The following is a 21,262-nucleotide window of genomic DNA, read 5'->3' on the forward strand; positions in this document are numbered from 1 at the left end:
GTCTCGATCTCCTGACCTCATGATCTGCCTGCCTCGGCCTCCCAAAGTGCTGGGATAACAGGTGTGAGCCACCACGCCCGGTGACTTATATCTTAATAAAACTGTTAATGCTTGAGTTCTTTGTCTTCTAACTTCTGGAAAAAAACGTATTTTCTGGTTTATAAGTGTATCTACCAAAATATGTTAAATGTGTTTGATGACACCTAAGTATCTTAGAAACTAAACTTGTTTTTTAAATTTAAACCTCAGTCTTTCTCTCCAGTTCCCACTCTTTGGTCCACTGAGCATGCTGAGGATTGTAATGCTTCCTAAATGCTCTAGTTCTACTGCCAGACTATATGGCAGAGTTAGGGACTGCCTGAGGAACTTAATAATACATAATTTGAACTTCATCCCAGAGACATTGATTCATTAGGTTCACAATAGGGCCCAGAAATATATATCTTAAAAAGTATTACAAATAATGTGAATATCCATATAGATTTGGTGACTACTCACAGCGCAAACAGGCCCAAGAACATTCTTTCATGATTCAAGTGAGCTGTCTTCACTCGTAACACTCCCCCCGCAACATAACTGATTTTTCAACAGTTAAATCCACCTTTTACACATTTTTTGACATATCTTAATTATGCAACTATAACATGCATACAACAGATCTACATGAACAGTAAAGACTGTTCTCTTTACAAGTACCAAGACCACAGTGAGTGCTTTTTTTTTTTTAAAGCTACTTTTCATAGAAGGCATTATTTGGCTGGTACATTTTTCAAAATTTAGTATTAACTTCTGATAAGAATACTTTTAGTTTTTCACTCATCATAGGCAATTTTACAGAAGTAAATGTTTTCAAAATTAAACTTGAGAAAAATAACTTTAAGACATAACACAATTCAGATAACAAAAAAATAGGAGATAAACATCACACAATAATAATGGGAAAACATTGAGGCAATTGATATTTAAAAGAGTTATGTTCTATCTATAAGATATTCCATTGACTTATGATCCATTTTCCCACTATTTCTACTGAGAAAAACTGCTAGATGAAGGATTTCTGAGATTTGCTAAAAATTGGAATAGAATTTTCTTAGGCTGTGGGAACATCTCGATGTGTTATAAATAGAACAGACTGTGTCACAGTTTTGAGATTGGTGGTTCCAACCATGGCCGAGTAAACAGTCTTAATGTCCTCTAACGTATTACTCTGTCTTTTGTGATATTATGATTATCTATTGATAGCTGTCAATTCAGAAAGGCCATTTAAATGCCTAAGTTCTTGCAATTAGTAAACATTTTAATGTCAGAGAAAACAAGCAAACATTACAAAACTCTACGTCCTCTGCCAAAAGATTACAATGATAACAGCTCACTGAAAAAGGCTTATGGATTTGAAATGCGCTTTTGAGAAATAAGTAAGAAGGAAAGTAATGCCCAATGAAGAACTCAATCACATTCTGACTGCAGCCATATGTTCATGGAATTGACACAGAACATTCTACTGCAAAATGTCTTTATATACTGTATACTGACAGAAGAAAAAACCTATAGGAGAAGCAGCCAGGCTAGCTATACTAGTTTTATGGGTATAAATAAGGGAAACATTTCTAAAAGGTCAATGAGTAAACAAGGTATTCATGCCAATTAACAATATGACCTTGACAGTTGAACAAAACAGTAGATAAATCTGTATTTTTACAGCACTCAATTTCCAAATTAGCATATACTTTTACATGAAGTATTACTTTTTCTATATTCAACAATAGTATAACTAGTAGAGGACTGATTTCTCTCCAACTTCGAAAGCTGTGAATAAATAAACGTGCCAGTGACCTATAACAGATTATTTATTTGACTTTTGTGGCAAAAAAATAAACTATAGCTGTATTTTAAACACAGCATCTAAGTATGAAACAATGCCCTATTTTTATCTCCTATAAATTGGACATAAAATGTACATAGCCTGGGATTTTATTTTTCCCTTTTGGGAGTAAATTTAAACTGTATGAATAACTTGCTTGTTCCCAAGGAAATGCAGTGCACCAAATCAAGACAAGTGAACTTCAAACAAATTTGGTGTTCTCAACAGTTTGCAAGGACATAAAGAGGCAGTAACACATGAAATTCTAATAGTACCAAGTTATCTCTGTCTACTGAATACTCTAGAATGGAAAAACATCCAAGCACTGTGGAGGAAGAAAGAATATCCCAACTACAGCGACAGTGAGATTTTACATAAAATTAATACTATAGTGATAGTCAAAATGCATAATTCATATTAAAAATAATTGGGAGGCTCTCTGCTATCCTTAATTATATAGTATTTTGTGTTACTTTGGATAGGCAAAGATATTTGAAGAATTCAAAAACAGAGATATAGCAAATGGAAAGGACATCATAATCTACATAGGTACAAGCTGACCATTCTTTATGTAAGCTGATGAGGAAAAATCAGGCAGCTTTAAGGAAGTAGAAAGTGAAGGGAATTGCTCTATTAGGTATATCAGCTTGATAATAACACCCATTAATTATGTCCATTAACCACAATAGAAAGCAACAAGAATATTTTTTCAACCCAAAGTGTTCTTTTCAGTGTATCCAATGCTAGGGAAATAATTAGTGCTCCTCTTTTAAGAACAAGCAATATTTTCAGATTTTTATAGAGATATGCCTTTTAGAAAAAGGTCACCAAAAATGACCAAATACAAACAAAATTTGTCTTTTTAAATGACGAGGGGCCAAAAAATAACATGAGTTTAAAACTAGTAAATAATTTTCTCATTATGTGAGTCATATTCATCTCCAGCTTTGCTATTCAAATACCATCTTCACAAATATAGCTATTTTGACCAGCTATCAACATTTATTGTCTGTCTCTGTGACCTATATCTATAGATCTCTGTGTCTCTAGATCTGAAAACCTCGATGGTCAGAATGGGCAAATGAGATGCTAAGAACAAAAAAGAAAACCAAAAAAGATAGCCATTGTTTCAAAAGATAAGACAACAGAATTAATAATTATAGTGTCTAGGCCCAAATATTTGGAAATAAATGCATCTCATTAATTTTATTTCAATTCTCTACATAGTTTAAAGAAATAAAAGATTTGTGTTTGCTGAAACAATTTAGTAACAAAGAACAGTATGGCCCATAATTGCATATTCTTCTACATATTCATTTATGTATGGTCATGACATATTTACATGTGACTACAGACTTGGTTAACATGTAAGAGTAAATTGCAGTAAGATGCCTCCACAAATGGGGGAAAATGCACATTTCAATGAATGATAATATACACTGAACACCTATAATGTGACAGTATGTGACAAATGAAATCTTACAAGTCATTAAAGTTTCAATGCCAAAGTTCATGTGTTGATTATTCTTAATTTAGATTGAGATAACTTGTATTAGATTTACTTCTTGGAAAACGTGCCCAAGTGAAATGGAAATTCCTTGAATTATGGTCCAGAATAAGTCACATAACAATAGCCGAGGAAATCTAACAATCTAGAGGTTCTAATGGCTTATGGAACAACTGAAGTTATGTCTGTAGGAATACAAAATAAAGTTTGTAACCTCTGTCAATCAATCCATCAGGCTCATACATTTATTGATAAATAATACAACCAAAAGACAAAGAAGACTGTATATGGCAAATCATTTACCACTTTTACTTTGATTTTAAGAAGTAACAGTAAAATTAGGGGTATAAAGCTAAACATTTTTCAGCAAAAGATGACCAATGGCTTCCCATCACACTACCTCACATTTCCTGCACTCCAGGCTAACAGACTTTGTGCTGTTCTTAGAGCATACCAGGTACATAAAGGGCACTTGTTGTTCCCTTTGCTTGGAATGCTCTTCCCCTGGATGTCTTCATTCAGATCCCTGTTCAAATATCACCTCTTCAGGAAAAACATCATGACCACTCTATTAAATGTAGCACTTTCTAGCCTACTTAATTTTTTAAAATAACATTTTTAACAGCAATTTTTTTTCATAGCACCTGATATTCATTATACTGGTTTTGTATTCTCTCCAACTCACACCACTAGAGTGGCCAGGGATGTGACTTGTTCACTGATGAATCTTTACAATTTTTTAGGATTAATTTATCAAACAGCAAAAACTGGAAGATTAATATTAAAGGATTTGCAACTTTACCTCAGTGCTATAAATATTATCTTTCCATATGATATATGCATGCTTTAATATTTTCAGGTTAAATAAGCATTAAGAGTATATCAGAATATAGCTAAATTAAAATAAGCACAAAATATTCCTTACCTGAATTTCTAAAATCATTCTGTCAATCTCATCTTGTTGGCTGTCTATTATCTAAAACAAAGAAAATAAATACATCTGATTCAAATAATTTTTACATCGCTTCTTAAAAGTACCAACAGTTCAAGAAAACATAGCACAGAAATTTATAAATTCATTTTTAAAAAGGGTCTTTTTAAAAAATGGAAAGTATCCGTATGATTTGGATCACACATGTATAAAACTACAAAAGTCTTCCTCTAGTTCTTGATAAAAGTTTTCTCAAATTTATAAAATTTTTAAGAATAACTTTGAGACAGACTGAATAATTAAGGAACGAAAAAGATATCCTTTTATTTTGGCTTTTATTTCAATTATTTAATTTTGTTTCAATTGCTATGGTCCTTTCAAATAAAAACATTCAAACTAGAAATTAGATAAGTGATTAAATATTAAAAAAAATAAATCACATAAAATAGCTATAAATTATGTATCTATACACACATATTCACATAGTATAGGTTTCACGTTTATGATCAAAGGTATCTACTGACCTTACTAGCAGTCTCGTTTTGTTGTCTGAGATTATCATTTTCATTCTGAAGCTGTTTTGCATCTAACATGGGAAGGCGGATTCCATCTTCAAGGCATCTTTCTACCTTTTGTTGCAAACTATTTCAAAAGACAATTATATGAAGAAAATAAGCTCTATTTGCTGATTTTGGTAATGATTTCAACATAAATGATGTCCTTTTTAGGGTCTATATTTTTTAATAAAGCAACAATCAAGACCCACAGACAGTATATGAAAAACTGTTATCTATATTTCATACAAGTAAGACGGGTCCATAGTTAGCTAGAGGCTGATCATCTTTTCAGAAATGGCAAATTTGAGACCAGAGTCCAGAGTTGCTCAGTATGTGACATCCTTAGGCCCGATGACGTCCTTCATTACCCAAATCTGAGCTCTGAAGCCTAACTCATGTTCTTTCCTTTTCCTCTAAAAGCAGGGTTCCTTGATTAAGATGATCGTTGTAGGGAATCTAAGAATATGGATCCACATCTTTTGTCCTTTATTCTAAGCTCAGCAAAAGTTTGCTTGTAAGAATAGCTGTTGCCTAAATCAGCAGAATTGCATTTCTCTTTCATTTCTTTTCTTTTTTTTTTCACTTTTATTTTAGATTTGGGGGTACATGTACTTACAACTGTATTAATTGAGTCCCATGAGGCAAGATATGTAAGTAAATCTGGAAGATATATGGCAAAACTGCTGCATCTTTTACTTGCAGTAAAGTGAAATAGGAGCCAATCACTTCAATTTGATATATTCCATTAAGGAGTGCAGTTTGAGTATTTTGCTGGCCCCTTTTTTGTTATTTAGAATTTTTACTTTTTTTTTTATAAAGCCATTAGGTAAAGGGTTTGTATTAATATTTTCAGTCTTCATTTGTATGAGTTTTTATTTTTACTATTTTCAACAGAAACTTTTGGCAAGATATCAATATATTGCTTCAAAATGTTAAATCATAACTGAGATAACCTGTTTCAATGAAATTATGCTTCTAGTTCTTAATACAGGTTGAACATCCCTAATCCAAAAACCTGAAATCTGAAATGTGTCAAAATCCAAAACTTTTTGAGCATGGACATGATGCTCAAAGGAGATGCTCACTGGAGCATTTCAGATTTTGGATTGTCAGAATTAAGAGATGCTCAGTGGGTAAATACTTGGCAAATATTCCAAAATCCGAAGAAAATCTTAAATCTAAAACCTCCTGGGTCACAGGCAGTTTGGATAAGGGATGAGCACCCTGTAGTACATCTTTAAATTAAGGAAAATAAAATAAAAATTATAAATTAAGTAAAATATTTTATGAAAAATATGAATAAAATAACGTAAAAGGATTCAGAAAATTTTCTTACCTCTGAAAAGTAGTCACTAACTCCTTTTCTTTCTTTTTCTGGCATATTAACTGTGTCTCTTTATCTTGACACTGCTTTTTGATCTCTTCAAGTTTTTTTTCTGTATCTATCAAAGCCTCTTGTAAATTCTTATTTTTTTCTTCCAGAATCTGCAGCTAAGGAGAAATGTTTTACAGTTCATTACACATGAAATATTAAATACACTTCTATTAGATACTGTTACTGTGTTGGCAAGGATTAACAGACTTGTAGGTAAAAAAAAAAAAAAAATCACACTGTATTTTATCTAGAGTATTTAATTCTCCATCTCCTCCTCTGTGTGAAAGGCACCTAGAAGAATGGAATTACAAGGAAGAGAATGGGGTTAGAAATTTGTAGAAGACCAGGAAAGGTTAATATTCTCATTTTAAGTTTATTTTACTTTTAATTGTAATAAATATATAACTCTATACTGTCTTAACAATTTTCAAGTGTATGACAGGTTGAGGTTAAGTACATTCACATTGTTGTGCAACTAATCTCCAGAACTCTTCATCTTGCATAATTGAAACTCTATTATCAATTAAACAACTCCCCATCTATCCCTCCCCACATTCCCTGGTAACCAACTTTCCACTTTCTATCTCTGTGATTGAATTCTTAAGGTATCTCATTAAGTGGAATCATACAGTATTTTTTTGTGACCAGCTTATTTCACTTCACAAAATGTCCTCCAGGTTAATCCATATGATAGCATGTGTCAGAATTTCTCTCCTTGTTACGGTGAACAGGATTCCACTGTATGTATATACCACCTTTAGTTTATCCATTTATCTGGTCATGGACACCTGGGCTACTTCCACCTTTTGGCTGTTGTGAATAATCATGTTATAAACATGGGTGTACAAACATCTGTTCAAGACCTTTAATTGCCACCCCAATGGATGTTAGGTATTTTCTTACATATTTTCTAATACCCATTGCCCTCTGTTCCTGCTCATGCAACCTCCTGCAGTCCTTAATTTCCTTCCTGACTTTAATCTTAGTTTTTACAACTTATAAATTAATGTAAAATAAACAGAGAATGCAACATAGGTCTTAAAGTATGCAGAGTGACACTTCATAGATTAGACTAATGATTCTTGAGAGGGGGTAATTTTACCCCCAGAGGACATCTGGAAATATCTGTTTACATTTTGGGTTTGGGATAAATGAGAAGGAACACTGCTATTGGCACTTAGTGGGTAGAGGGCAGATATGTGGATGCAGAAGTACACCCTTCAATGATCAAGGCAGACGCCTGTAACAAAAAATTATCTGCCTCCAAATGTCAATAGTGCCGAGGTTGAGAATCACTGGCTTAGAACAACTTTGGGAAGAGACTGAAGAGTAGATCTAGTGGATTTATAAATAAGGTTTCAAGAGAGTGGCCCTCACCTGAGTCAGGAGAAAGACTCTGAGGTATTGTTAAGGAAAAAAAAAAAAAGGAAAAGTCAGAGGAATGAATCGAGGTCATAGGTCAAGGTATAAGAAAAATATATATATATAAAGGTTAAGAAGAATGAAGAAAATATCTAGAAAGGTAGTCAACGAAAGGTCTTGTCGAGCCTTGGTGAATCCTAGAGACTGTGTTGGAAAGCGCCAGAACTGGGGGTGTGTGCATGCATGTGTATGGGGTAGGGGTTGGCAGACTGGTTTAGAAACTAACTTCTACAATAGTTAAGAGAGTTACAATACAGGATCATTGGGAAGGTAATCACTTATTAACTGACAAGAAAGATCTACTTATGCATGCTTAGATAAACAAAGTTTCTTATTAGAATTAAGTCCCCAAAACAGCAATTAAACACATAGATTTAACTTATAGTAAGCCAAATTTCTAAAGAGTCAAGTTAACATGTTTTCATGTCATTTAAAGATAAGCATTTTATTTCATGCTACCTGTAGACTCTGACTCTGTACATCATCTAGAGTTGGAAGATCAGCCAGATACTTTTCCAAGGTCTCAATTCTTCTCTGCTTTTCTTTGTTTTGTTCGGATTCCTTCTGGCATTTCTTTTTCAGACTACTGATGTATCGATCTCTAGTTTTAAGCTAAAGAAAACAATTATGAATCTTCAGTAGTTTTCAGTCATTAAAAGATATAACACTTTAATAACTCTTTAATATTAGACTTTAATATTAGACACCGTTGAATTCACCAACAGTTTCAGGTTATAGTGAAGGCCACTAGCAACTCAATTAAGATTTACCTTATTTCATTCTAAGATTTACACTCGCCGGGTGTGGTGGCTCACACCTGTAATCCCAGCACTTTGGGAGACTGAGGTGGGCTGATCATCTGAGGTCAGGAGCTTGAGACCAGCCTGGCCAACATGGCAAAACCCTGTCTCTACTAAAAAAATACCAAAAAAATTAGCTGGGCGTGGTGGCACGTGCCTGTAGTTCCAGCTACTTGAAAGGCTGAGGTATAAGAATCGCTTGAACTGGGGTGGCTGAGGTTGCAGTGAGCCGAGATTGTGCCACTGCACTCCCGCCTGGGTGACAGAGCGAGACTTTGTCTCAATTTAAACAAACAAACAAAATAAGATTTACACTTAAAAAAATTTATGTCACTGAAATCAAGAGTTTAGGGAGTATTTGCTTTTACCATGGACGGCATCCTATAAATTGCCATCAACCAGGGGGCAGTAATAACATAGTTTTTATTGCCTGCACATGTGCAAATTTTGTCAAGGCTGTTCATATCTTTGTCATTTCAATATTGTTATATACATGTAGAAACTATGTGTTGAGTTTAAATGATGTCTAAAATGCCTAAACAATGTTACATTACAATTTAGTATGGAACAGTGTTATTGGGTGCCCAGACAGGCACAGAAAAAAAGCCTTTGAAATCAGTGAAGTATTCATCTCTGAAGGAATGACTCCGATTTCTTAGTTTTTCCATAGCTATACCCAAACGCTTTACGGGAACTAAGAGAGGAAGATGCTGCTACAAGTAACTGAAACTGTTTTGTTACTAACAGACTTGCAAAGAAATTGCTTATAGTGTACTAAACAATGCAACTAAAGCTAGAAGAATATACCAAATACTTAGGGGCAGATAATGGACTAGTGAAACCAATTCATACCTCAAGCAAACACTACTGTTTAAGGCACTGTGTCATAATTGAATTTGCAGCATATTTTCTTTCTAAAAACCATAAAATAAAAGTGTCTTACTATTGATGTCATTTTGGGATTGATAAAGTATGGTAACTGAACACATGTCACACATGATAACGATTCTAGTAAATCCCAATTTATATAGGCTGAAAGTCAGATTTTCATGTACCTTTTACCCCCACTACATGAAATATACCATCTTTAAATTTCATATCTCATAGTCAAAGCTCTTTCATATTTACTCCTATTTACCTTAAATTACCAATCTTCCAACCATTTAATCCTCTTTTCAAACTTACAGGGTTCTAAAATATTTTTACAATGTTTTCCCATATTCACTGGGAAAATAACTGGCAATAATTAGCAGTAAGATGGATTATTCTTTCAAATTTTATTAAAGCTAACACTTGTTCACAGTCTAGTTTCTTTCATGTATTTTCTAATTTCTTTCAGGTCTAATGTATAACAATTTTTAAAACTTCATGTGGAAAAATTATTCATTTCACCAGTGACATTAGGATCTACTTGTGACCTTTGGTAAGCAGCAACACTGGTAAGACCAACACATCCTATTATTTACTGGGGCTTTCTTAATCAAAGGTAAATGTGCTGGTGTGACAGTTTACCCTGCGATCTATCAGAATGGAAAACCTTACATACTGTTGGCACTGGTGGTGACCATATAATACAATTCCCTTTTTATAGATGAGGCCCAAAGATCTTTAGTGACTTAACAAGTCACAAAATCAGAAGTGGAATTTGAATCTAGATCATCTGACTGAAAATCAACTTTCTTTCAGTTCTTCCTTATGACTCATTATCAGGTTCTTATTTTAGTAACCAGCTGTGCTTGGATTCCCCATCAACCAAGCCTGCTCTTGCCTTAGCAAATGACCCTGTACATTGCAGAGGTAAACATGATAAACCAACCTACGTTTGCTTAATGCTCTCTAACTTGGACTCAACTGTCTAAATGTCTTAAATGTGACAAAATGATGCCTCAAAAAGCAATGACTGGAATAGGTCTGTCTGTGTGCAAAGATGTCCTATTTTTCTTCTTTTTCTTTTGGTTGGCCAACTCTCTTTGCTGTCATGTCAAGCTTGCTTCCCTTGATCACAAATTGCTGCCAACACTCTCCTACGGGACACTGTCTCTGTTATTTGTTGGTCACATGTTGATCATACATATTCATTGGGTCTTGGGTTTTTTTCAGCCTGCTCACAGATGACAAGCTCTTTGTTTTGTTTTTTGGTGTTTCATTTTTTCTAAACTGCCAAGTTTTGTGTTGTTCCATACAAATAGAGGTTACTGAAGTCTGAACTGCATTAATTACCTCCAGATAAATGAGGTGTCACTAATAAATCTTCTCTATTCTATTAATACAAGGCTAAGATTTTATTTTCAAAGAGGTATGACGCAATACTGATATCATTCCTAGAAGGTAATAGGAAGGACATGTTTTATAAGAGGTTCACAAACAGTTACTTTTCTTTATTGTCTGGCTCTTATAAGAAAGAACTCAAAAGGTAACATTATTATTACCACATTGTTTTTTCTGTCATAGAATCAGTTTTTGATAAGGATTACAGAGTAAATGCCAAAAGAAACAATATGATCCAATCTTGTGTGGACCCAAAGTGCTGTTTGTTTAGTTGATTTGTTATCAAGGAGCCTGCTCTTTCTAATCTATGCACTCCCTTCAAGAACTCAAGTCACCTGCATGTGCTCTGACACAAACTCTGCCCTCTACATTTATCCTCTCTCCTCAAATTTCTCTGGTGTATACATTTCCATTCTTAATTGCCTCACTCCCACAGAAGCTACTCCTCTTCTTTTCCAAGAGTAACTCTACCATATTTGCATCTCTTACCAACCCTTCCCTATGTCTCCTAGGAACTGGCTCCATTATGCACCCACTCTGACATCTTTGATCTCTCTCTCTCATTGTTTTTTCCCTAGTCTACCTTACTGTTTTCTCTCCCATCCTGGCAAAAATTACCTGAAAGAATTCATTCAATATGCCAGGCACCATGAATGGTGCTACATATGCCACAGAGACACATTCAAATACAACCCCCTGCCTTCAAGGAGCTTAGAGAGAAATATAAAAAATAATGATTATACAAATTGGGTTGAGCCCTGGAAAAAAAGAATAAAATGCTATAAGCATATGAAAGGAGGAGTAGAAGGGAAAAATATTAAGCTAGATTTGAACAAATAAATAGGTGACTTGAAAGTGGGAGAAAAAAATAGCCAAGTATTTACCATGCAAAAAGGCCGCTCTGTGTAAAGATCCTGATACCAGAAACAAAGCCTGAGCTGTCTGAGCAACTGTAACACCCAGTGTATCAATCCACAGTTTATCAGAGGAAGATTGGCAGAACCTACGGATATATAATTAGGCAATGTGTCTCAGGCCATGGGAAGAATTTGATTTATATTTTAAAGACCTGGGGAGTAGTGTCAGCAAGATGGCAGAAGAGCAAGTCTTGAACTCTCCTTCCCCAAACCAACATGTGGATTCAATTAAAAAAACAATAAAACCCCCAACATGGACAAATTCCCTTTTTAAGAAATCCAAAAATTAGTCAAGAAGCTATTGTACTCTGGGTGAATGCAAAATCAGCCACATGGAAGCAATCAAGGAAATGTAGGACACCTTCTGTAATCCTACCCCAATACAGCATATGATCAGAAGGAACCTGCTGGGAAAGAAAATAGTTGGATCACACATCCAACATCCCAACTTTTCTGGGTGCTGTTCAGGAGACTGGCTTCTGCCTTGCCTGTCTTGGAACACTAATAGGACCATGACACTCTTGCTGCCTGGGACCAGTGACATCAGACCAGTGAGATCAGAGATGATGGTTTAGGCTAGCAGTTTCCAGAGTCCACAGCCCCAGCTCATCACACAGCAATGAGTGAAGAAACTCCAGATTCAAGTTTCTCCCAGTACAGGGAAAGCAATGGACAGAACACCCAACAATCTGAGTTTTCAGAAGTCTGGCCAAGGGACTGGCTGAAATTCCACTTGTCTGAATACTGAAGGGACCTAGACTACTCCTGAAGCCTGAAGGATGCTAAGAACAAAAATAAAATGAGTTAAACTAGTACAAAGATATGAAAAGCCCCCCTCTCTGGCCAGACTAATTAGTGAGGGTCTTCTCCTGTATAAGGCTAGTCTGTGAGGAGTGGAAGTGATAGCTATTTTATATAATATACAAGTATCAACTTAAAGAGTGAGGAAAAATTAACACACAGGGAAGTATGTCCAAAACAAACAAAATAAATCTCCTGAAACCAAATCTAATAAAACCAAGATACATGATTTGCCTGAAAGAGAATTCAACATACCCAACATAAAGATGCTCAATGAGGTCAGGAAAACAATGCATGAACAAAGTAAAATTTCAACAGAGATAGGAAATACTTTACCAAACAAATCTTGGAACTAAAAAATATAATAACTGAAATAAAAATTCACTAGAGAGGGTCAAAAGCACTCTAGATCAAGCAGAAGAAATATGCAAACTCAAACACAGGTATTTGGAAATTATCAAGTCAGAGTAACAAAAGAACAAGGAATAAAAAAGTAAAGAAAGCTTGAGAAACTTAACACCATTAAGCAGACAAATATACACATTGTAGGAGTCCCAAAAAAGGAAGGGGGTGAAAGGGAAAGAAAGCTTATTCAAAGAAATAATGATTAAAAACTTCCCAAATATGTGTGTGTGGGAGGGAAAGGCAAGAGGCATGGGGAATGGACATCCAGATCCAGGGGACCCAATGGACCCCAAATAAGATGACCCCAAAGAAAATGTACAAAGACACATTTAAATCAAATTGTCAAAGGCAAAAAGAGAATTCTGGAAGCATCACAAGAAAAATGACCTGTCATATGCAAGAGAACTCCAATAAGACTGAGCAGATTTCTCAGAAGAAATTTTGCAGAGAAAGTGGGATGATAAACTCGCACTGCTTGGGCACTGGGGAATGGGGGTAATTTTCAACCCAGAATAATGTAAGAAGAAGTGTTCTTCAAAAATGAATGGGAGTGGCTGGGTGTAGTGGCTCACGCCTGTAATCCCAGCACTTTGGGGGGCCGAGGTGGGTGGATCACCTCAGGTCAGGAGTTTGAGACCAGCCTGGCCAACATGGTGAAATCTTGTCTCTACTAAAAATACAAAAATAGCTGGGCGTGGTGGCACGTGCCTGTAATCCCAGCTACTCGGGAGGCTGAGGCAAGAGAATCACCTGAACCCAGGAGGCAAAAGTTGCAGTGAGCCAAGATCACATCATTGCACTCCAGCCTGGGCAAAAAGTGCAAAACTCTGTCTCCAAAAAACAACAAAAAAAGGAGAGATAAAGATTTTCCCACACAAACAAAAGCTGTGATATTATAGTTGATTACCTACCCTTGTACTATGAAAAATGTCAAGAGGAATTCTTCAAGTTGAAATAAAGGGATGCTAAACAGTAATACAAAAGCATAAGAAAGTACAGTCGTCCCTTGGCATATGGAAGGGATTGGCTCCAGGACACTTCATGTATAACCAAATCCACACATGCTCAATTACTGCATAGAAGACATACAAATAGTGAACAGGTATATGAAAAGATGCTCAACATCACTAATCATCAGGAAAATGCAAATCAAAACCATCTCATGCCTGTTAGGCTGGCCGTCTTTTTTCTTGACAAAAGAAAGTAAATGATGGCAAGGATGTGGAGAAAGGGGAACCCTTGAACACTTGGTGGAAATGTAAAATGATACAGCTGCTATGGGAAACTGTATGGAGGTTCCTCAAATAATTAAAAATAAAACATGATCAAGCAATCCTACTTCTGGATATTTATCCAAAAGAATTGAAACCAGGATCTCTGAGCAACATTTGTACTCCCATGTTCCTAACAGTATTCATAATAACCCAAGATGTGGAAACAATCTAAATATCCAGCAATAGGTGAATGAGCGACATAAATGTTATATACACACACAGACACACACACACACACACACACACACACACGCACACACATACATACTTGTGTGTATATATACATACACACACACACACACACAAAATGGAATATTATTCAAACTTTGAAAAGAAAGAAATCCCACCATTTGTGACAAGATGGATGGCTCTGGGGGATATAATGCTAAATGAAACAAGCCAGTCACAAAAAGGCAAATACTATATAATTCCACTTATATGAGATAAGTGAAACAGAGAGTAGACTGGTAGTTGTCAGGGACTGGGGAGCAGGGAAGTGGGAGTTACTCTTCAATGCATATAAAGTTTCAATTACATAAATGAATAAGTGCTAGAGATCTGCTGTACAATATCATGCCTATAGTTCTGAATTAAACACTTAAAAATTTGTTAAAAGGGTACATCTTGTATTAAATGTTCTTTCTACAACGAAAAGAGAAAATACAATGGGATGGCATAAATTAGTTTTAACCAAAGAAGTAAAATGACTGGATCCTTTGTTGTTAAAAGTTAAGTCCTTTGAGCTATCAAGAATGGATTTGGGAGGATGTGGAGAAACTGGAATTCTCAACACTAGTAGTGGGGGTATTAAATGGTACAATCATTTGGGTAGTTTCTTGTAAGTTAAATATTGACTCTACAAACCCAATGAACCAGCAATTCAACTACCAGGTATTTATCCAAGATAAATGAAAACACACATACACAAAAAATCTTGTACAAGAACGTTCATAGCAGCCTTATTCATAATTTCTCCAAAATGCTAAAAATCCAAATATCAAGAGGAGAATAGATACACTGTGGTATATCTTTATAATGAAAAACACCACTCAGCAATAGATAGAAACTGATACATGTAGCTATAAAAATAAATCTCAAAGATACTGAATAAAAGAATATATACCATGTAATTTCATTAATATGAAGTCCATGAAAAGTCAAAATTATACTGATAATAATCAAAAAGCACACACACACAACACATTTTCTTTATCGATTCATTGGTCAATGGGCATTTAGGCTGGGTCCATATTTTTGCAATTGCAAATTGTGCTGCTATAAACATGCATGTGCAAGTGTTTTTGATGTAATGACATCCACTCCTCTGGACAGACACCTAGTAGTGGGATTGCTGGATCAAATGGTAGTTCTACTTTTAGTTGTTTAAGGAGTCTCCACACTGTTTTCCATAGTTGTTGTACTCATTTACATTCTCATCAGCAGTGTAACACACACACACGCGCACACACACACACACACATACACACATCTAGTGTTCCTGTCTGTGTATTTGGCTTTTAGCTTCTTATTCTGAATCAGGGGCTTCAGTTTAATAACTTAAGTTGCATCATTATTAAAGATAGGCCAGCTTCATTTACCAACACTTTATGCCACAAAAAAAATGAAATCATAGATTCAATAAGGAAAAGGAGAACAGTTATTTGGTGTAGGCAATTAATTTTTCAAAGATTTTACTTTTTGTTAGAAAGACATACAAGAGCATTTCTTTTTTTTTTTTTTTTTTTTTTTTTTTTGAGACAGAGTCTCGCTCTGTCGCCCAGGCTGGAGTGCAGTGGTGCAATCTCGGCTCACTGCAAGCTCTGCCTCCCGGGTTCACGCCATTCTCCTGCCTCAGCCTCTCCGAGTAGCTGGGACTACAGGCGCCCGCCACCACGCCCGGCTAATTTTTTATATTTTTAGTAGAGACGGGGTTTCACTGTGGTCTCGATCTCCTGACCTCGTGATTCGCCCGCCTTGGCCTCCCAAAGTGCTGGGATTACAAGCGTGAGCCACCGCGCCCGGCCACAAGAGCATTTCTATCCTCAAAGAAAATCCTTGGATTTCTGCAGATAGCAGAGGGCTTCTCAAAAGTTACTACAAAATTAATCACCTCCACATAAATGTATATATAACCTGGCATGACACCTGACAGGGTAAATGACAGACAAATAATTATATGCTGAGGAAATGTTGTTGACCTAATTCAACTTTATAACAAAAACCTACTTTTTCCTCTAGTTTCTTCTTCTCTTCAATAAATAGGCTTAGTCTTTGTTTGAGAAACTCATTAAGCTGTAAAACTTCTTTCTCAGTAGATGCAAGCTTTTGCTCAAATTCCCCTTGTTGGGAATGGGAAACTGATTCCTCTGAAAATGGTGTCTGGAGTGAAGTGTTCTCATATTGTGGCTGTTAGGAAAGAAAAAAAGGAGGTAAGACTTTAAAAGTTTGTCTTGAACAAATGTGAAGAAATTGGAAATGAAGTATAATATAACAGTACATATAGGCTACATGAACAGACACACCTTGATTTAAATTCCAGCTATCTTGCTTCCTAGTTATGTACCACAATGAAAGCAAATTACTTACCATCTCAAAACCCCGGTTTTCTCATCTCTAAAACAGAAACAATAAAATCTACTTTGCAGTGTTTTTTGAAGAAAGATAAAGTATGTAAAGTTTCCAGCATATAGGAGAAACTTCATGAAAGAGCTATTATTTGATTTTAAAAGTATACTTCAACATGTAAATAGTACAGTATATTCATTAATCATATAGAAGTGAAAGTTCTACGTAAATAAATAAAACTAAAGAAAAATTTCTTCACAGGTAATCATTTCCAGCTAATACTAAATTCAATATGTATTAATCGAATGCTTCTCTAACTAGAAAGTAAGATCTATGAATCAGGGATTCTTGTCCATCTCAAAGTGTCCATCTTATATTCCCTATTGCATAGAAAAAATGGCACAAAATAAGTACTCACAAAATAATTGTTGAATGAATAAATGTATTATTGCTTCTATGAGCAAGGCTTTGAAGGAAATTCTTTTCAAGGGGAAGATATTCCCTCTCCCCCATGTAGGATAAAAATCTGGAAGAGGAAGGCAGGAAATACAAATATTCCTTCAAACAAATCAGCATGTGGTTAAGTGCTGTAAAAAGATATCAACAAAGTACTGTAAAAGCAAAGAAAGAGGTTATTTTTCCATTTATTTAGAAGATATTTACAAAGCACATACGTTAGGCATTGTGCTAGGTGCTGGGGATTCTACAGTTAATAAAGTAAGATCCCACCAGTTTAATGTGTCATACACAAAAATACCAAAAAAAGACAATGAAACTAAGTGCTAAGATAGTTACACGTGCAGTAGCTAAGGGAGGGTGTTACAGAAGTAAATTTGAACTAGGCCTTGAAGAACTGATACTTTCCCAAAAGGTAAGCACGCAATTCAACCATTACATAAATAGCATTTATCATGTCCAGGCTATTTCAAAGATGGCAGACTCACCCTTTACAAACTCAAATTTTAATCAGAGGCATGAGAAGCCTTTAGATGATTGTAATATAGAACTGAATAAATATGGTAGCCAAATAAAGGCCATGTTAAGTACAAAGTATTGGGAGGAAGTAGGATACATGAAGACATTGAGCGAATGAGGAAAAAGGCTTTACTGGAGAGGTGGCTTTTGAGACAGATTTTGAAATACAGGGAGATTCTGGCAAGAATGGAAAAAGGAACAGGCATTCTAGAAAGAACATTTTTAAAAAGGTTAAAAAGTATATACAGAGAGTATCATGTCATGTTTATAGGTTACAAGTGGGCGGAATAAAAGGGAAAACTTACAAATCTAGGTTGCAACCTTCCTGTAGAATTCCAAGAATTGTGAACTTGGCTTTGTAAATCTCTATATTCCCCAGCATTGTCTAGTGTCTAGACTCTCAGCAAGTCTGATGAAAGGGAAGAGATGAGAGGAAAAAGACATGACAGTGCTAGAAGAAATAGGACAAAGCTAGATGCAGTGAACAAGATTCTCTGAGAATGAATATGGATGTTATCATTTAAAGAAATTATTCTAACTAATTTAGCTGAAAAGAAACAAGGAGCTGAAATAGAGCATGGAGAACAGAATGAAGAAACTGGAAGCAGGGTGAGAGGATTTAAAGAAAATGATTGTTTAAAGATGTAAATGGAAAATAAATGTTAAAGATAACCAAGGTTTAAGATTTTGTCTAAGTAACATGGAAGATTATCTTCTGGGCAAAAGTAAATATAAAGAAGAACAGTAGGTTATATAGAAAAATAGGTTATACTTAAGCAGATATACTTAATATAATTAGAGTCTATGATTATTATTTCATTTGAATATACAAGTAGAGATGGACATCAGGCAGAAAGGTAGATATGGAACTCAGGAAGATGGCTAGGCTATGAAACTACAAAAAGTTAATACAGACTTCCAGTTTCTAGCCCGGCATGTAAAGAGATCAGAAGTCACCACTCAGTCCTAAAAAAATAAAAATAAAAAGCTGAAAAAACTGAAATATCAACAAGTCTTCTAAAGTCTGTGAGAGAAATGAGGTCACAGGGCAAACTGCTGCCTCCAAAACTGGAAAAAAAGGATAGGTAGAAACGGAGGATCATAACCTAATAATGCAAAAACCCATTAGCAGAAGAGCCAGGGTGGGAAAATCTGTAACTAATGAATTGCTAGAGACTTGGAGTAGATAAATCTGAGAGTTAAAAATTCCATGGGGACCCAATCATACAGGAGGTTTCCATATGTCTGTGAGTTTTACCTCCAGTTCTACAAGATCATCAGTGAGTATCAGAGAAAAATCCCATCCTGTTTCTCGCAGGGGGAGGCGAAAAGGAACCATTTAAAATATGCCAGAGCATTCTGTTCTTAAAAATGCCTGCCGTCGGGGAAACTATTTTACCAGAGCCTAAACTGCTGGGGTTTTATCAGAGCTTAACCTAGTTGGGGTAAAGGAAATAACCCAACTCCAGCCAACTCCAGCCTTCCGCATAAAGGAGGGTTAATACACAAATCAAGCTCCTTTGGCCTTCCTTGTGGAAATACCAACTCCATCACCCTCCTGCCATCCTGTCCCGCCTAAGGGTGGGGAAAGAAAAAATCTTAGAATACTGAAGTTCACAATCCAGAGGAACAAATTCACCAAGACTGAGACCTAATCACAGGACTATAGAATACTTCCCCTTCCCTGCACACTTTACCACTGCATTACTAAAGCTCTATTTACCACACTTATTAAACCTTGGACATCATGTCTACTTTCAACAAAAATTACAAGACAGGCAAAAAGGCAAAAAACGCAGTTTGGAGAGACCAAAAAGCATCAGACACAGAGTCAGATATGGCAAGAATGTCAGAATTATCAGACCAGGGATTTTCGACAACTAGGATTAGTAAGATTATGATAGAAAATGTAGACAGTATATAAGAACATACAGATAATGTAAGTGTAGAGATAAAAATTCTAGAAAAGAATAAAAAAGAAATGCTAAAGATTGAGAACACTAAAAGAAATAAAGAATGTCCTTGAGGAACTCATTAGCAGAGTAGACCTGGCTGAGGAAACAATTCCTGAACTTGGGGATATGACGACAGAAACTTCCAATACTGAAAAAGAAAAAAAAAACCTTAAAAAACAATATGCCTTGTTTCACATGAGGCTTCTGACTTGGACTTTTGGGTTAATGCTGGAATGAGTTAAGGCTTTAGGAGACTGTTGGGAAGGCATGATTGTGTTTTAAAATGTGAGAACATGAGATTTGGGAGGTGCTGGGGCGGAATGACATGGTTTGGTTGTGTCTCCACCCAAATCTCAACTTGAATTGTAGTTCCAATAATCCCTATATGTTGAGGGACTCAGTGGGAGGTAATTGAATCATGGGGGCGATTACCCCCATGCTACCATTCTCGTGATAGTGGGTGAGTTCTCCTGAGATCTAATGGTCTTATAAAGGGCTTTTCCCTGTTTGCTCGGCACTTCTTCCTTCTATCATATGAAGAAGGATGTGTTTGCTTCCCCTTCCACCATGAATTTAAGTTTCCTGAGGCCTCCCCAGTCACACGGAACTGTAAGTCAATTAAACCTCTTTCCTTTATAAATATCCAGTCTCAGGCAGTTCTTTATAGTAGCATCAGAACAGACTAATACAAAGCCCTTTACTATTGGTGAAGAGGCGATCCTTCCTGCTGCCAAGCACATTTGTCATGAACTCTTAGGAGACGCTGCAGTTCAAAAGGTGACATGTGTTCATCTTTCAGCCATCATCACAACAAAACGAACTGATGAAACAGCAGAGGATATTGAGGCACAGTTGTTAAAGAGGATGAATGAGTCACTGTGGTATGCAATCCAGGTTGAAAAGTCTATCAATGTTGACAAGGCAACAAGGCTTGTTTTTGTGTGATATATTTTCAGGAGGATGTGTATGAGGATATGTCATATGCACTTTTATTGCCAACCAACACCACAGCTGCAGAATTATTCAAGTCTTTGAATGATTACATATCAGAAAAACGGAATTGGTCATTTTGTGTCAGTATATGCACAGAGAGGCTTCCATAACTGGGTGTCTTTCTGATTTCACAACTTGGGTCAGATGGTCGCTTCTGCATGTGACTCCACACATTGTATCACCCATAGAGAAATGCTGGCTAGCTGAAAAATGTCACCTGAACTTAGCAACACTTTGCAGGATATCCTTAAAACTATCAACCACATTAAGTACATGCCTTTAACCCACATCTGATGGTGCAGCTCTGTGAGGAGATCGACGCAGGGCACACACGTCATCTCTTATATATAGAAGTGATTGCTTTCTAAAGGTAGATTACTGGCCGGAGTTTCTGAGTTACAAGAGCCACTCCAGAGATTTCTTTTAGAAAAACAGTCACCACTGGCAACACATTTCAGTGACACAGAATGGCTCACAAAACTTGTTTACTTATGTGACACATTCAACCTGCTCAATGAACTCAATCTGTTGTCACTTCAAGGGAGAATGACAATGGTATTCAAGTCAACAGATAAAAGTGGCTGCATTCAAGGCCAAACTAGTATTATGGGGGCAATGCATAAACATTGGGATTTTTGACATGTTTCAAACATTAG

General features: G+C 35.9%; 1 protein-coding gene across 2 annotated transcripts in view; it reads right to left on the bottom strand.

Annotated features, from left to right (window-relative positions):
* The window catches only part of CEP85L (centrosomal protein 85 like), a 193,074-nt gene that overhangs the window by 14,835 nt on the left and 156,977 nt on the right, over positions 1–21,262 (bottom strand). For both annotated transcript variants that reach the window (XM_030809616.1, XM_003255624.4), the window contains exons 6-10: positions 16,345–16,524; positions 8,113–8,265; positions 6,193–6,347; positions 4,824–4,941; positions 4,294–4,344 (exon numbers count right to left, since the gene is read on the bottom strand). In XM_030809616.1, the coding sequence (XP_030665476.1) occupies positions 4,294–4,344; positions 4,824–4,941; positions 6,193–6,347; positions 8,113–8,265; positions 16,345–16,524 (657 nt within the window). The remainder of the gene's footprint in view (positions 1–4,293; positions 4,345–4,823; positions 4,942–6,192; positions 6,348–8,112; positions 8,266–16,344; positions 16,525–21,262) is intronic.

The sequence above is a fragment of the Nomascus leucogenys genome, chromosome 3 (genome assembly GCF_006542625.1).
Source record: "Nomascus leucogenys isolate Asia chromosome 3, Asia_NLE_v1, whole genome shotgun sequence".
NCBI classification, from domain to species: Eukaryota; Metazoa; Chordata; class Mammalia; order Primates; family Hylobatidae; genus Nomascus; species Nomascus leucogenys.